This window comes from Pyrgilauda ruficollis, unplaced genomic scaffold, assembly GCF_017590135.1.
Source record: "Pyrgilauda ruficollis isolate IOZ18807 unplaced genomic scaffold, ASM1759013v1 scaffold21, whole genome shotgun sequence".
NCBI lineage: Eukaryota > Metazoa > Chordata > Aves > Passeriformes > Passeridae > Pyrgilauda > Pyrgilauda ruficollis.
In genome coordinates, this window is record NW_024520318.1 from 8803092 (window position 1) to 8817664 (window position 14573).

The 14573-nt window shown below is 61.7% G+C and overlaps 1 protein-coding gene across 1 annotated transcript; it reads left to right on the top strand.

Moving 5' to 3' along the window:
* Positions 1-635: 635 nt before the first annotated feature.
* SLC12A9 (solute carrier family 12 member 9) lies at positions 636-11906 on the top strand. The gene is made up of 13 exons (XM_041467880.1): positions 636-841; positions 2914-3048; positions 3201-3338; positions 3569-3868; positions 4085-4192; positions 4293-4404; positions 4500-4657; positions 4923-5005; positions 5311-5435; positions 6742-6934; positions 7103-7277; positions 8003-8149; positions 8602-11906. Exons 1-13 carry the CDS (start codon positions 661-663, stop codon positions 9435-9437), a joined length of 2691 nt encoding a protein of 896 aa, XP_041323814.1. The 5' UTR covers positions 636-660; the 3' UTR covers positions 9438-11906.
* Positions 11907-14573: the final 2667 nt, after the last annotated feature.

Below are 14573 nucleotides of genomic sequence, written 5' to 3' on the forward strand. Positions count from 1 at the left end.
AGCGCTCTCCCGCCCCGTCCCGGTGTCCCCGCACGGATCCCCCCCGTCAGTGACACGCGGGGGTCCAATCGCTCTGCTGACCGCAGTCGGTGCCCACGTGGGTACTTGAGGCCGGAGCGGTGTTCGCCCCCGGCCGCACCGTGCCCCCCGCTCCCGGTGCCGGTGCCAACCCCATTAACCTAATTGGCGAGGCGCTCGACCGCCCCGGGCGGCGGCGGCAGTGGGACCCCGGGGCCCGGGCAGATCCCAGCCCTGGCAGCGGGCAGGGGGGGACGGTGCCCCCGGGGCCCCAATTGTCCGGTAATTGGCGCGGGCAGCCGAGCCCGGCCGGCAGCGCCGCGGGGCGGGGGAGCGGACATCGGCGGGGGCTGTACCGGAGCTCCGGGGTGCCCGGGGCGCGGGGCTGCATGAGTCGGTATCAGGTGTTGGCCACTGGGGGGTCGGGGACAGGGGGCGCGTGGCGACGCGGGGGCGGGTTTTGGGGTGCGAGAGGAGTGGGGCGAGTTCGGAGGACGAGAGTGGGGGGACAGTGCCGGGTACCAGAGTGGGGACACCCCGGAAGGGCCGAGGGCTGGGGGTGTAGAGTAACTCGGGCTGGGGAGGAAGTCAGTCTGGGGGTGCTGGGGTGGCGGCGGGGCCCGAGCCGGGCCAGGCCGGGCCATGGCGAGCTCGGAGCGGAGCGCGCTGCTCACGTACCGCCTGTGCGGCGGTTCGGCCGAGGAGGAGCGGGGCCGGGAGCGCGGCCGGGCCGCCGCCGCCCCCCGCAAGCTGCCCACATTCCTGGGCGTTGTGGTGCCCACGCTGCTCTCCATGTTCAGCGTCGTCCTCTTCCTGCGCCTCGGTGAGTGCCGCCGCCCCCGGGGCATCCTCCGCTCCCGGCCGCGGCCCGGGGCCCCTCGAGAGTCGCCAGCTCCGCCTGGTACCCCCAGCCCGGCCCCCCTCTAATCCCGGGGCCCCCGCCTCTGGAGCCCCGAGCCACCCAGTCTGGGTTGCCAGTGCCCTCCCAGTGCCCTCTCCTGGGCCTCCGTCTGTGCTGCAGTCCCAGTGCTCCCCTCCAGTGCGTACCCCAGTGCCCTCAGCCTGGGGCCCCCATGCCTGCTCAGTTCCGGCCCGGGCTGGGGTCCCAGTGCTGTGTGTCCCCACCTGACCCCGCTAGGCTGGGGGCTCGGGTCTCAGGACCCAGTGACAGGAACCCGCACTACAGGAACCCAATTAGGACCTTAGGGACCTGCGTAAGGGACCCTAGTTCAAAACCCTGGTGTTCCCGGAGTAGAATCCTGTGTCTTTCCAGTGCCTTCCCTAAACGGGATTCCAGTGCCTTCATGTCCACCTGTCCCCTAGTGCTGGGACCCCGCTGCTTCTCGGGCATCCTCCAGTGGCAGGCTCCAGCACCTCAGTTCTCTCCCGCATCCCATTCCATGTCCCAAGGGCAGAACCCTGGTGTCCCCCAGCAGATACTCAGCTGTCCCTCTGTGTGTGTGCAAAGGGCACACATTGTTTCCCAGTCTGCCCCCAGTTTGGTTACGAGTCTGTTACTGTGACCCCTGGGAGACGTAGGGGTCAGGGTGGGCATGGACCGGGGCAGCTGGCAGCCTTTTGAAGGGCCTGAAGGGGTAGGTGCCCCAGCGTGGCCCGGGGCAGGTGGGGGCGGGCAGTGTTTGCTCTGCTCCGGGAACGGGAAAAGCTTTTCCTCTTTCGCTTTCCGCCCACGGAAAGCCCGGGGCGGGAGTTGGCTGCGTGCCCGGGGGGCCCGCCGGGCCGTGGGGGGGCCCTGAGACCATTTCCCTGTCTGGGAGACCCCCCAGGATGGGGGCACGGCGCTCCCCTGTCATCATTCACCCCTTTCCCACTCCCCTGCTTGGGGGCTTCATACAGGCTCTGACTCCCCCAGCCCCACAGCGGGCATCGGCCTCTCCCTGCCTGGCCTGGCCCCCCGCCCGGGGCTGTGTTACCCCGGGGACCGCGGGGCTGTAGGGGACGTGTCGGGTGGAGGGGAAGGAAAGCTGCCAGGAAGAGGAACTTTCCTACTCTGGGGGCCAAGGCTCTCCCTGTCAGCTCCCCGCTTCCCCCACACCTCACATGCTCCCCAGATCTCCTGGGTTAGCAGCCCCTCCTACTTAGGCCCGCAGGGCTTTTGGGGCATCCCTTTATTTCCACCAACACCCCCACCCAGCCTTACATTTGGCACTCGGATGCTCTCCGGCTCTCTGGGGACCGCAGCGGGTGCCCTCAAAGCCAGCCTGTCGCCCCAAGGGCTCCTTGCGGTGCCGGTGCCCCGGTCACCCCCCCTTGCCTCTCCCGCGGGCACATCCGCGGCCTGGCCTGTGGCTGCGATAGGGCATCGCCCTCAGCCGCGGCATCCCCTTCCTGCCCGCAGTGTCGCCAGCCGGGATCGTCACCCCGGGCAGGGCCGGGGGGGCTCTGGGCCTCCTCTGCGGGAGCGCCCATCCACCCACCCCGCTGGGAGCGGTGCCGTAGCTGGCAGGGACACCCGGGCTGCCTCTACTTCCTGCTGTGTTGTGGGCAAGCGAGGCAGCAACGGGATCCCTGTGGAGGGCTCCTGACTCCCCACTCTCGGGAACAAGAGTGGCAGCAGGGCATGGGGGTCCCAGCAGCAGAGCCCCTTCCCTGTTTGTTTGGTTTTTGGGCACACCTGGGCCAGACATGAGTGGAAAATGGAGATACCCTGAGGGTGGGGACACTGGTGTGTGCTGCTGTGGTGGGAGGTGGAAGCATCCTCATCCTGGAATGGAGGGGGCTGGCAGGTCCTGGGGGAAGCTGTGGGCACAGGGATGGGAGTGGCCACGTGCCTCAGTGGGGTGAGGTCTGTGTGGTGGCAGTGCCCAGGGACTCTGTCCTGCAGGTTGTCCATGCTCAGCTAATGGGCACGCTGGCCTCTCCCATCCTCGGCAGGGTTCGTGGTGGGTCATGCTGGGTTGTACCAGGCCCTGGCCATGTTCGCAGTGGCATATTTCATCATTGGCATGACGGTGCTGTCTGTGTGTGCCATTGCCACCAACGGGGCACTGGATGCTGGAGGAGCCTACTGTATCCTTTGCTGTGGCTGCTGCTGGGACAGAGCACGTGGGACAAAGTTGAGTGTGCCATGATGAGGCTGGGACCCTGTTGGCCTGGGAGAGAGGGGTGGGAGCATCTGATGGTGGTTTGTGCTGCTGACATCTTCCCTTGACTCAAGCAAGATATGATCAGCCGTGCCTTGGGCCCAGAGTTTGGGGGCAGCATCGGGATCATGTTTTTTCTGGCCAATGTGTGTGGCAGTGCCCTCTATGTGCTGGGGCTGGTGGAGGCAGTGGTGGACAGCTTTGGGATCCCTCCTGGTGAGTACCGCCCTGCATGGTGGCAGGGGACAGCAGGTGTCCCTTACCTGAGCAGCCCTAGCGCTGTGCCAGGCATGCCAAGCACCATGCCCAGGGGAGCCAGCAATGGCTCACCCAGCCCTCTGGCCAGTGAGTTGGTGCCCATCATGCCTGACACAATGCTAGTAGCTCTCAACTCCCAGTGACCAGCCCCCTCTGAGCTTTGCTGATCCTGACTTGTCTCTGCCCAGGGCAAGAAGCGGGCACAGGCGTCCACGTCCTGCCCCAGAGCTACTGGTACGAGCTGCTCTACGGCACCGTGCTGCTGGCGCTCTGCCTCCTCGTGTGCCTCGTGGGTGCCTCCATCTACGCCAAGGCCACCTTCCTCATCTTCCTCATCGTTGCAGCTGTCCTAGGCACCATCCTCGTCAGCTTCTTTGCCACACGGCCCCTGAAGGTGCCCATCCGCCTGCCCAACGCCAATGGCACTGAGACTGATAATGGCTTCTTCACCGGCTTCTCCCTCAGCACCCTGCGAGACAACCTGGGCGGTGAGGAGAGGCTTCTCCCACCCTGCCTGCCGTGCCCACTGGCCCTGCCACATCACATGGGGCTTGCTTGAGGGTGGGGGCAGCTTGTGGGCACAAAGCAGCTGCTGTGGGGTGGTTTCTCCTGTAGTTTGTGTGTAGGGACATAAAGGAGAGGGCCTGGGTGGGGCTGTGCCACCCTGGACAGCCTGTCACAGCCCCTGCCCATATGTCCTGCAGGTGAGTATAGGGTGGACTACACCACTGGGCAGATGATGAGCTTCAGCTCCGTCTTTGCAGTGATGTTCAACGGCTGCACTGGCATCATGGCAGGCTCCAACATGTCAGGTATGGATGGGAGGTGCCTGGTAGGGTGGCACCAGGAACAGGAACTGGGAGAGATCAGGGGTGTGCTGTGCCTGTGGTCACTAGTGCTGCCTGCCCACAGGGGACCTGAAGCGCCCGAGCTACTCCATCCCGCGGGGCACCATCTCTGCCGTGCTCTTCACCTACCTCGTCTACAACCTGCTGGCTTTCCTCATGTGTGCCACCTGCAACAGGTATGGCCACCTCTCCGCATGCCAGGGTGTGCTTGGTGCCAGGGCATGCTGGCCTGGCCCGAGGCAGATGCCGGTGTGTCTGTGTCCCTCTCCAGGACCCTCCTGCAGAAAGACTATGGCTTCTTGCGTGACATCAGTATCTTCCCACCGCTGGTCACTGTGGGCATCTATGCTGCCACTCTCTCTGCAGCCATGAGCAACCTCATTGGGGCATCCCGCATCCTGTACGCTCTGGCCCGGGATGATCTCTTTGGTGAGTGCCCAGAATGCACTGGCACTTGTTGGAGCCCACTCAGCAGGTTGTCCCTGCTGGGAACCAGCCCTGACACCAGGGAACTCCCTTCTTGGTGTGGAGGTGATGGTTTGTGGGTTGGTGTGTGCCCATTTGGGTCACCTGCATGTCCTGGAATTTGCCCCCGCCCCAGCACTCAGGGTGGGGATGGGACTCCTGGCTGGTGGTTGAACCTGTGGCTGCCTACTGGGGTGTCCCAGCCCAGCCTCCCTGCTCTGCCTTGCAGGCCGGGCACTGGCACTGGCCAAGAAGACATCTGCCAGTGGGAACCCAGTGATGGCAGTGATCCTCTCCTGGCTGGTGGTGCAGGTGAGTTTGTCAGCAATGCTTCTTTCCTGGCCTCGCTGGGTGAAGGTTGGTTGCCACCTGAGCTGGGTGTTGTGGAGCCTCCCCCAGTCCCCCTGCCCTGTGTGTCCTGCTGCAGTTGTGCCCTTCCCTACCTGAGGTGGGAGGGATCCCATAAATTAAGGATAAATCACAAAAAGGGAAAGGGATTCCTGTCTGTACCCTTACCCATCATACCCCCGGGATACACCCCAAGTGGACAGGGGCTGGCTTGGGCACATGCCTGGCCTGCCATCCCAGGGTGTGCATTCACCCTGTGCTCTCTGCAGGTTGTGCTCTTTTCTGGGAAGCTCAACACCATCGCAAGTGTCGTGACAATCTTCTTCCTCCTGGTTTATGCCACTGTCAACCTGGCCTGTCTGGCACTGGAATGGGCCTCGGCCCCCAACTTCAGGTACCCACTGCCACATGAGAGAGAGGCTGTGCTGAGATGCTTGGCAGGCACCCATCCCTCCATTCTTCTATCTGTAATTCCCCTGCCACCCCTGTGCCAGACATTTATGATGAGGTGGTGGGCAGAGATGCTGAACACCCCTCTCCTGGGCATTAGAGGGACAAAGACACCCCTATCCCTGGGGAGAGAGAAGGGGACAGGTCCTGGAATGGCACTGGCTTGGCACAGTTCTCGTGCACTGGCACTGCTTTGCTGAGTGGGTATGGATAAATCCAGCACCACTGGGTACCACCCACCCCCTCCCCTTAGGCTTTCCAGAGGTAATTTATAGCCTGGGCCCGGCCGGCTTCCCCCGGGCAGTTTGCCAAGCAGTGATGGAGCCCACTTTCCATTAGCGCTAATTAAACTAACGGAGAAGGGGGAGGGAGGAAGGAGGATTCTGGGTGGGAGGAGGAGAAAATATCTGCCAGGAAGAAGGAGTATGTGTAGCAGGCAGGTCCAGCCTGTGCTGCAGGGTGTGGGGTACTCTGGTGTGAGGCTGGGTTCAGAGGGCTGCCCAAATCTGGGGTGCAGGGAATGGCCAGAGGGAGCCTGATCTCCCTCCTGGGTGATGCCCACTGATAGCAGGGAGAGTCCCCCAGGTGGACAGAGGTGTTGCACAAGTAGGGCTGGGTGGCACTGCCTGGGAGTCCGCCAGAGGTCCCATTCCCAAAGGAGAGCTGATGCCTGTGCCAGGCTGTAGCTTGGCCCCCATCTGCCCTGCCCAGCTGCTTCCTTGACTCGGCAGGGAATGGGGCAGGATCAGTGCCTGGGGGGAGCCTGCTGGGATGGGAAGCAACAGGGCCCTCACCCACGCCACATGTGATGTCTCCCCCCTCCCCTCACTGAGGTCTGCATCAAGCACAGCGGAAAAGGATTTTAATTACATTTCAGGAAAAACAGCAATTAGAGAAAATAACAGCTTCTCGCCTCCCCGCCTCTGCCTCCCTGCACCAGAATGAGTGGGCACCATGGCTGGCAGTGCTGCCATGCACTACCTGGGTGTTCCAGGACAGTGCCAGCCCCATGGCCATCATTGCCCTGTTTGCCCATGGCTGGCAGCAGCAGGCTGCCCACTGCCCTGGGAGATACCATCTCCCCTCCATAACTTCTTCTCCAGGCACATGGAGGAGACACGCCCTGGGCTGGCACAGCGGAATCACTGGGGGTGGGTGGTGTGGCTGTTTGGCACAGCCCCTTGCTGTGCCCTCCCCACAGGCAGCACGGGCACCACATGATAGGAGGTGTCCCCTCCTCCCTGCTGCAGGCCCACTTTCCGGTACTTCACCTGGCACACGTGCCTGCTGGGCATCGCAGGCTGCTGCGTCATGATGTTCCTCATCAGCCCTGTGTCGGCCTCAGCGAGCCTGGGCTTCCTCCTCCTCCTCCTCCTTGCTCTTCACTACCTCTCACCCAGCAGCACCTGGGGCTACATCAGCCAGGCCCTCATCTTTCATCAGGTAAGTGCTGTCCTCCTGTTGTCCCCTTATGGAGTGGAGAGCTGGTGTCCCTGTGGCAGCTCAGCTGTGTCCTGGGCAGCATGTCCTCAGAACTGGCATCCCCAGGGGGTGGTTTGGTGAAACAAAAAGGGTTCCTCACCTGTTTCCCTCCCTCCCTCCATCCTCCAGGTGCGGAAGTACCTGCTGATGCTGGATGTGCGGAAGGACCATGTCAAGTTCTGGCGCCCGCAGATGCTGCTGATGGTGCAGAACCCACGAGGCAGCGCCCGCCTCATCGACTTTGTCAATGACCTCAAGAAGAGCGGCCTCTACGTCCTGGGCCATGTGGAGCTGCAGGACTTGGGTGAGGATCTGCGCTGTCTCCTGTGCTAATGGCTTCTGCACTTTGCTGTGGTGCCAGAGGACTCCTGGGCTTCTTGGGTTGACACTGCTGACCAGTTGATGGCTGGGGAATGTCAGCATTTTGAGCATATGTGTGGCAACATTGGGCTTGGCTGCTATGGGGGACATCAGTGAGTTGTGTCTGTCCCATGCCTCCTGTGCACACACACTTATACATGTGTGTGCACGAGTGTCCATCCCTACATGTGCACGTGGGGCTCCTGCGTGTGTCAGTGTTGGCATGCACATGAGGCTTGTGCCAGCCAGCACACACGTGGGCACACACTTGGCACAGCCTTGCACACATGTGTGCCTGTGTCCATCCTCACCTCATGCCTGCTGCTGTGTGTCCAGGTGTCTTGTGGGTGTTTGCACTCTCATGTGTGTTGGTTTGCACACATGTGCTCTCCCTGGCACATGACATGGCTGATGCACAGGCTCTGTTCCCCCTTCCCTGCTGTTGCTGTGGTGACTAATGGCCTGAAATTGGGGAGTGGGGATGGGGCTGCCTGGGGTTTTTTATACATTTGTGTACAATTTTATATCTCTCTCTGTAAGCACCTACATCCCCCTCTCCATCTCACAGGTGATGGGGTGGGCACAGGGTTTTGCAGCAGGGGTGGACACCAGGGTTAGCCCAAGTATGGGATATCTGTCCCACTGATGCTGCTTTTGTCCCCCACCCAGACATGCTGCCCTCAGATCCGCTGCAGCCCCAGCAGGACTCGTGGCTCAGCTTGGTGGACAAACTGAATGTCAAGGCCTTTGTCAGCCTCACCCTTGCACCCTCAGTACGGCACGGTGTCCGGCAGCTCCTCTTCACCTCTGGCCTGGGTAAGTGGTGCCTGGTCTGGACATGGGTGAGGGTCCATCCTGCTGTCCCTGTGGGTTGAGAAGTGCCAAGGGGTTTGGAGGAACCTGGATGGTTGATGCCAGAGCCAAGTTTGCTCTTGGAAGCATCTGGGATAAGCTGTAGGCGTTTTGGGGTTTGGAAGCATCACTGTTGTCAGTGTTGAGGGGCTTGAAGACACCCAGATGAGATTTGCCGAGGGGTTTGGAAGCAGCCAGTGTGGGCACTCCCAAAGCCAAGTGGGAGAGGTATTGAGTGGGCAGTGCCAAAATCGAGTCAGGTCTTGGAGCTATCTGGGTGTGATCCTGAGGGGTCTGAAATTGGCAGGGTGAGCAATGCCGAAGTCAGGCTGTGGCTTGTTGATGCCTGCAGTGCCAGGAGGGCTGGTGGAGCCCTCTGCCCCTGCTCAGCTGGGCTGGTGTGCTCTCTCTGGCAGGTGGGATGCGCCCCAACACCCTGGTGCTGGGTTTCTATGACGACGAGGCACCGCAGGATGGTCTAGCCCGGCACCCTGCCTTCACCAGTGCCCGTGAGGAGGTCCCCCTGGGCTTCCCCCCGCTGCGGGCACCCACCACTCCCAAACAGCTGTCAGCCCGGGAGTACGTGGGCATTGTGGCTGATGCCCTGAAGATGCTTCGCAATGTCCTGCTGGCCCGGCAGCTGGAGAGCCTGGACAAGGCCTGGGAGCTGCGGCGGGCCGCCAGCCCCCCGCCCACCATCCACGTCTGGCCCGTCAACCTGCTGCGGCCCGACAGCGCCCGCTACGCCGACACCTGCAGCCTGTTCCTGCTGCAAATGGCCTGTGTCCTCAACATGGCACGGGCCTGGCGCCGCGCCCGCCTGCGCCTCTTCCTCTGCGTGGAGGCAGGCACCATGCCCCATGCCCAGGAGGAGAAGCTGCGCCAGCTCCTCAAGGACCTGCGCATCCAGGCCCAGATCCAGCTGGTGCCCTGGGATGCCATCACCTGCCTGCACTGGCAGACCTGCCAGGGACCTCCAGGAGGGCCAGCGGAGGAGGAGGAAGAGGAGGAAGGGGTTGTGAACTTCCCGACCAACACCACCCTAGTGTCAGATGAGTACGTGTGTGCCGCCAACAAACTGGTCCTGGAGCAGAGCCCCGCGCCAGCCGTGCGCTTCCTGTACTTGCCGCGGCCGCCGGCCGACACCAGCCTCTACCCGCTCTACCTGCACCAGCTGGAGCTGCTCACCCGCGGGCTGGGCCCCACCGTGCTGGTGCACGGGGTGAGTGCCGTCACCAGCACCCAGCTGTAGGTGACCCCCAGGTCCCCCTCAGCTCCCTGCACACTCCTTTGCCCAGTGCCTTTAGCAGCCTGAGGATGGCCCCAGTGTCTCCACCCTGGTGGACAAAGAGGGTACCCCACAGTGAGAGGTGGGTGTAGGGAGGGGGCTTGATTTTTGGGGATGTCTCCTGCAGAGGATTAAAGCTGCCCTAGCAGGATCCTGGCACAGCTCTGGGTCTGGACAGGCAGCACGGTGCATTCACGGTGCCTTTTCTTTGGAGTAGGGCATAGCAGGGTCCTGGGGGAGGCAAGCACTGGGTGCCCCAGTTGTCTGCTGGGAGCCCCTTAGTTGCACTCTGCAACCCCCTCTGTACTTCCTCCCCTGCCGCAACCCCCATCCTCTCCTCCGCCAGCTCCTCCGGGCACCCAGCCAGCAGCGGGGATTGATTAAAGGCAGCCTCGACCTTGGTGCCCCAGCTCCCCGCCATCCTCCTGCCTTTCATTAGGAAAAATTAAATGGGAAAGGGTGGGGGAGGGGAGCCAGGAGGCCTGGGCTCCCTGTGTGAGGCTGGGTGGGTGGGGGAAGCAGTCCGGGTGCTGGCCCTAATGGCTGCAGTGTATGGCACCCTGGATCTTGCTCCGTACCCCCAGTGCTGTTGGATGGGGGCTATCCAGATGCTTTAATCTGTAGTCCCCCCCACCCCTATGGCTGCTGATCTCCTGGTGCTGGCAGGAAATTTGGAAATTATTTGTGGTGGTGTCCTTACCCGCACACCTGGGTCTCCTGACCTGTTGTTTCTTGGGGCATTTTTATTTCCCTCCACACATCATGACCTGCAGGGGGAAGCTGGCCTTGCCCCCTGCCCTCCCTTATTGATTAGAGGAGGGCAGGAAATTGCCTGGGTGCTGGACGATAAATCCTTCGGGTGCCTGGCCGATGGGCAGTGTGCCCAGTGCTGCCTGATGGATTGCTTCCTATTAGCCCCAGCATGGGGGGCTGCTCCTAGCCAGGCTGAGCTCCAGCAGGGTGACAAGTGTGGCACTGCTGCCTGTGCCTGCTCTCACCAAACCTGGCACTGCTGGCTGGCAGCTCTGGTCAGGCAGAGGGCTGGCAAAACGCAGGTGATTGGGTGCAGCTGGGGGGAAAAATGGTGGAGACCCACATTTTGCAGTGGATTGTGCCCTGGCTGGGGAGGAGGGGCTGGGGCTGGCTTTGCTCTCTGCTGCAGGAGCTGGGTGCCCTGGGGCGAGCACCACGCATCCCACGGGATTTATTTACAAACAGTTGGAAGCTGGCACAGAGCAGCCTGGCACCAGCGGGACCCGGAGGCCTATAATGTTAATTATCACCACGTAATTAAAAGCCCATAAAAAGCCTCACACTTCATTAAATTAAAGCTTCCCCTCACTGTGCCCATGGGCTCCAGCAGAGTTAACCTTGGCCATGCCAGGCACCAGCACCTCTGCAGGTGGGGTCCCGGGGCTAGGGGTGCATGGGACTCCAGGCTCAGGACCATGCAGCCCCCCACAGCATTGTAGGGGGGTGCGGCATTGCCCATGCATGAGCACTCTGTGACACCATTCGTGTCACACCTGGGCCACATGTGCCTGGGCACATCCAGGGCTGCTGTCCCACTCAGAGATGCCCACGCACGGACATGGACACGTGTGCCCATGGCACCACTGCAGACACACTGTCACACCCGCCGTGGCACGAGCAGGGGGCTGACACGGGCACGCACATGCACAGCCAGGTGTGTACACGCAGCATCGTGGCCGCTGCAAAGGCAGCACCGCGCACCCGCACCGCGGCTCCCGCAAACCAGCTCTGGCACACAGCGCCCACGTGGCACACACCTACACAAACAGCATTTTTCCTCTTTCCCAACAGCCAGAGGTGCAGACAAACAGCTGCATTCACACCCCTGCATCTCCTCCAGACTCCCACCCATTGCTGTCTGTGCCCAGAGGGAATGGACTGTACAGAGAGCACCCGTTTTTGCCTGCTCCCTCTGTGCCTTGATTTCCCCGAGTACAGCCCAGTGCCAGCCCACAAGGAGGGATGTGTGTGTGTATGTGTGTAGATGTTCAGGCAGGGATATGCATAAATGAGGAGAGAGTGTGTGTGCATGTGCACATGGGAGGGGATGTTGTGCGTACACGAGGGGTGTCTGTATGTGCACACAGGTTGGTGTGGCTGTATATACCCACCCCTAGGTGTGACACCCTGATGCGCACACAGGGCTCCAGGAAGGGCGAGCCAGGGGAGCACACACCCTGTGCACTCGGGGTGTGCAAACTGGCACATGCATCTGCCCAGAACCCCAGGACTCTGCTGCCAAGCGGGGCCGTGGGCAGGGGGCTGTGGGGGTGGGTGCCCATGCCCCTGCCGTGCGGGGGTGGGCAGCCAACAGGGCCTCGGCTATTTCTTGGAAATTTTGCAGCATTCATTTCAGTGCAAATAAAAGCTGTCATTGCCAGAGAAATGATACTGATCGGGGTCTGAAAAGACAGCAAATTACCCGCCTGAAAATGCACCGCTGGAAAAAAATGCATATTAAACACACAAAAAGGCACTTTGCCATCAGCCTCGCTTCCCCCGCCGCTCCAGAATAACCACACTTTACATAATTCTCCCTCTCCACCTCCGAATTAATTTCGCAGACAGAGGCAGAGGCAACCCTCTGACAATAGCGGAGGGGAGACGCGGCGGCAGCGAGGGGAGTGGGGCTGGGGGCTGCTGGGGGAGTGCCTTACTCTGAGCTGGGGGCACGGCAGGAATGGGATGCCACGTTTGGAGCTTGGTGAAACCGAGGGGTTTTGGGGGGGGAGGGGAGGGGACGACGACGACTGAGGGGTTTGGGAAAGGTGAGTCCACGGGTGAGGGTTGCCGGTAATGGTTGGATGTACCCAGCTGTGGGGCGGAGCACTCTCGTACTCCCGCCTTGGGTGCTGGGGATGGGCCTCTTTGGGGTGGGACTTGTGGGGTGATGCCCACCCTAAACAGGCAAGTCTTGGCCCAGGTGTTTCCTATAAGGGACAACCCCTCGCTGGTGAAAATCTTCGCCAGGCATGTGGGTGCACCAAAAGGACACCATGAGGCCGTGCTGCCCACCCAGGCTGACACTCCCAAACTAGCACCCCTGTAAGAAACCCCCGGGAACCTGCCCTATTTTATTGGGCGTGAAGGCACCATGCCCTGCACCCCGGCACTGCCGCGGGAGCGCAGCGGGCGGAGTGGGGGTCTAGCGGTGATGGTGGGGGGTTCATCTGGCTGGGTGCTCAGCACTGAGGGGCTGACAGAGGTGAGAGTGGATGGCGGAGGTTGGTACCGCGCTGCTTTGCATTTTCAATGACAGACCCATGCCGAGTGCTCGGGAGAGTGGAAAAATCTTATTTGTCACCTGCTGGCGATGCACGGAGGCTCCCGCGCCGCGGCTAATCTTGGGGAAAATGAGGATGCCGGCGGGGTGGCCCGCGGGATGGGCAGGGCGGAGTGGGGCGGGCGAGCTGGGTGATGATGAGCGCCGGGCCGCGGGATGCTCACACCCACCTGGTGATCTCTGGCTGTGTTGGCCCCATGGCACGGATCCTGCTGTTGGGTGTGAGTGGGCTGGGCAGTGCTGGGCATCCAGAAGCAGGTGCCCTGTCCCCCAGCCCAGTCTGCAAAGGGGTAAACTCTTTTCTTCCATTCCAGCTCCAGCAGCAGCTGCTCGCCTCGCAGTACCAGTTCCACAGGTTTGCACTGCTTGTGCACCCTCTCAGGGCACTCAGCGGACTTTTTTTGGGAAAGTCAACATTTGGAAGAGGGTGCAGGCACTACCTGATGCCCCATATTTACCCACAGGTGCCCATCCCACACCTGCTGTATCCTGACTTTTTGAGATGCCAACACCTGCGGGACTCTGCAGCGCTCTGCGGCCAGCTCAGATTTATCCATTATTTTATATCCACACGCCTTTAATTTTTACAGCCCTGTTGGAGCAATACCCAGGGCTGTTAATAACACCAGGCCCTCCCCGCCCCCCACGTGCATCCATCATGCTCCAACCAAGGTACCAAGTGTGTCTCAGGCCTGGGTGAGTGCAGGCACGGGGAGTCCCATGCCCCTGTCTTCCAGCCAGCAGCCTCATGAGCAGCAGGGTGGATTCCCTGTGCCCACCCATGAAGCAGCCTGACTGGGTGCCCTTGCATCCCACTGGGGTTGGTGACACCTGGCTGCTTTGGATGCCTGAGCCTGAGGTGTCTCTCCCGTGGGATTCATGGTTCTCTCTGCCTTGGCATGTGCCCCATGAAAGCTGAACTGCAACACCTGAGCTTGTGTTTAGTGTGCCAGGGTACACGTGAATGGCAGTGAGTGCTTGAGTGTGAGAATGTGTGTGAAGGCACAGAGTGTGTGTCTGTGCTGGTGCGTGTCAGTGTCTGTGGGTGTACACGTGATGTACATGTGTGTCACTGCCTGTGCAGGTGCTGCTGGGTCTGGCTGCTGTAGAAGGCACCATGCCTGGGCCATGCCCAGCACCCCAGTACAGGAAAGAGCAGCCTCAGCAGCCCCAGGCACCAAGAGCTGAGCCTGGAGCCAGCCCACAGTAGCCACAGGACAAGAGAGCAGGTCCCACATCACCAAGCCACCTGTGCCATGACAAGCAGGGCCCCATCCACAGCACAGCACCCAGTATGTGCTGTCCCTCCCCAGCACACAGGAGACCCAGAGCCCCCTCTGAGCACCCAGGGATGTGCTGGCACGGGAGAGTGAGGGTAGCAGGGCACCCCTGAGCACCCCAGGCAGGATGGCCGAGGGGTGCCAGAGTACCCAGGCACTGCAGGGGGTCACCGTGGGAATTGCTGGGCTATAAATCTCCTTGCTGGGCCCCCCCGTGGCAGAGCAGCTCACGATATTTATGTTGGGGATTTATCTGCAATGCAGTTTAATATTCCCGGACCTTTGCGTGTGTGTTCGAATGCACGGCTTCCTCCTCGTGCCACCCCTGCCACCCCCGTGCCCACCGTCTCACCCGGAGCCTTTCAGGCTCTGTCTCCTGCCCACCCACAGTCCTGTCGCCTTGCACCCACTCTGGCAGAAGGGCTCCGGTCCGGGCCGGGCCCCGCAGGGTTCCCGGGCAGGGAGGGTGGGGTGCCGCGCCGCCGGGATGCTCCTGGCACAGGC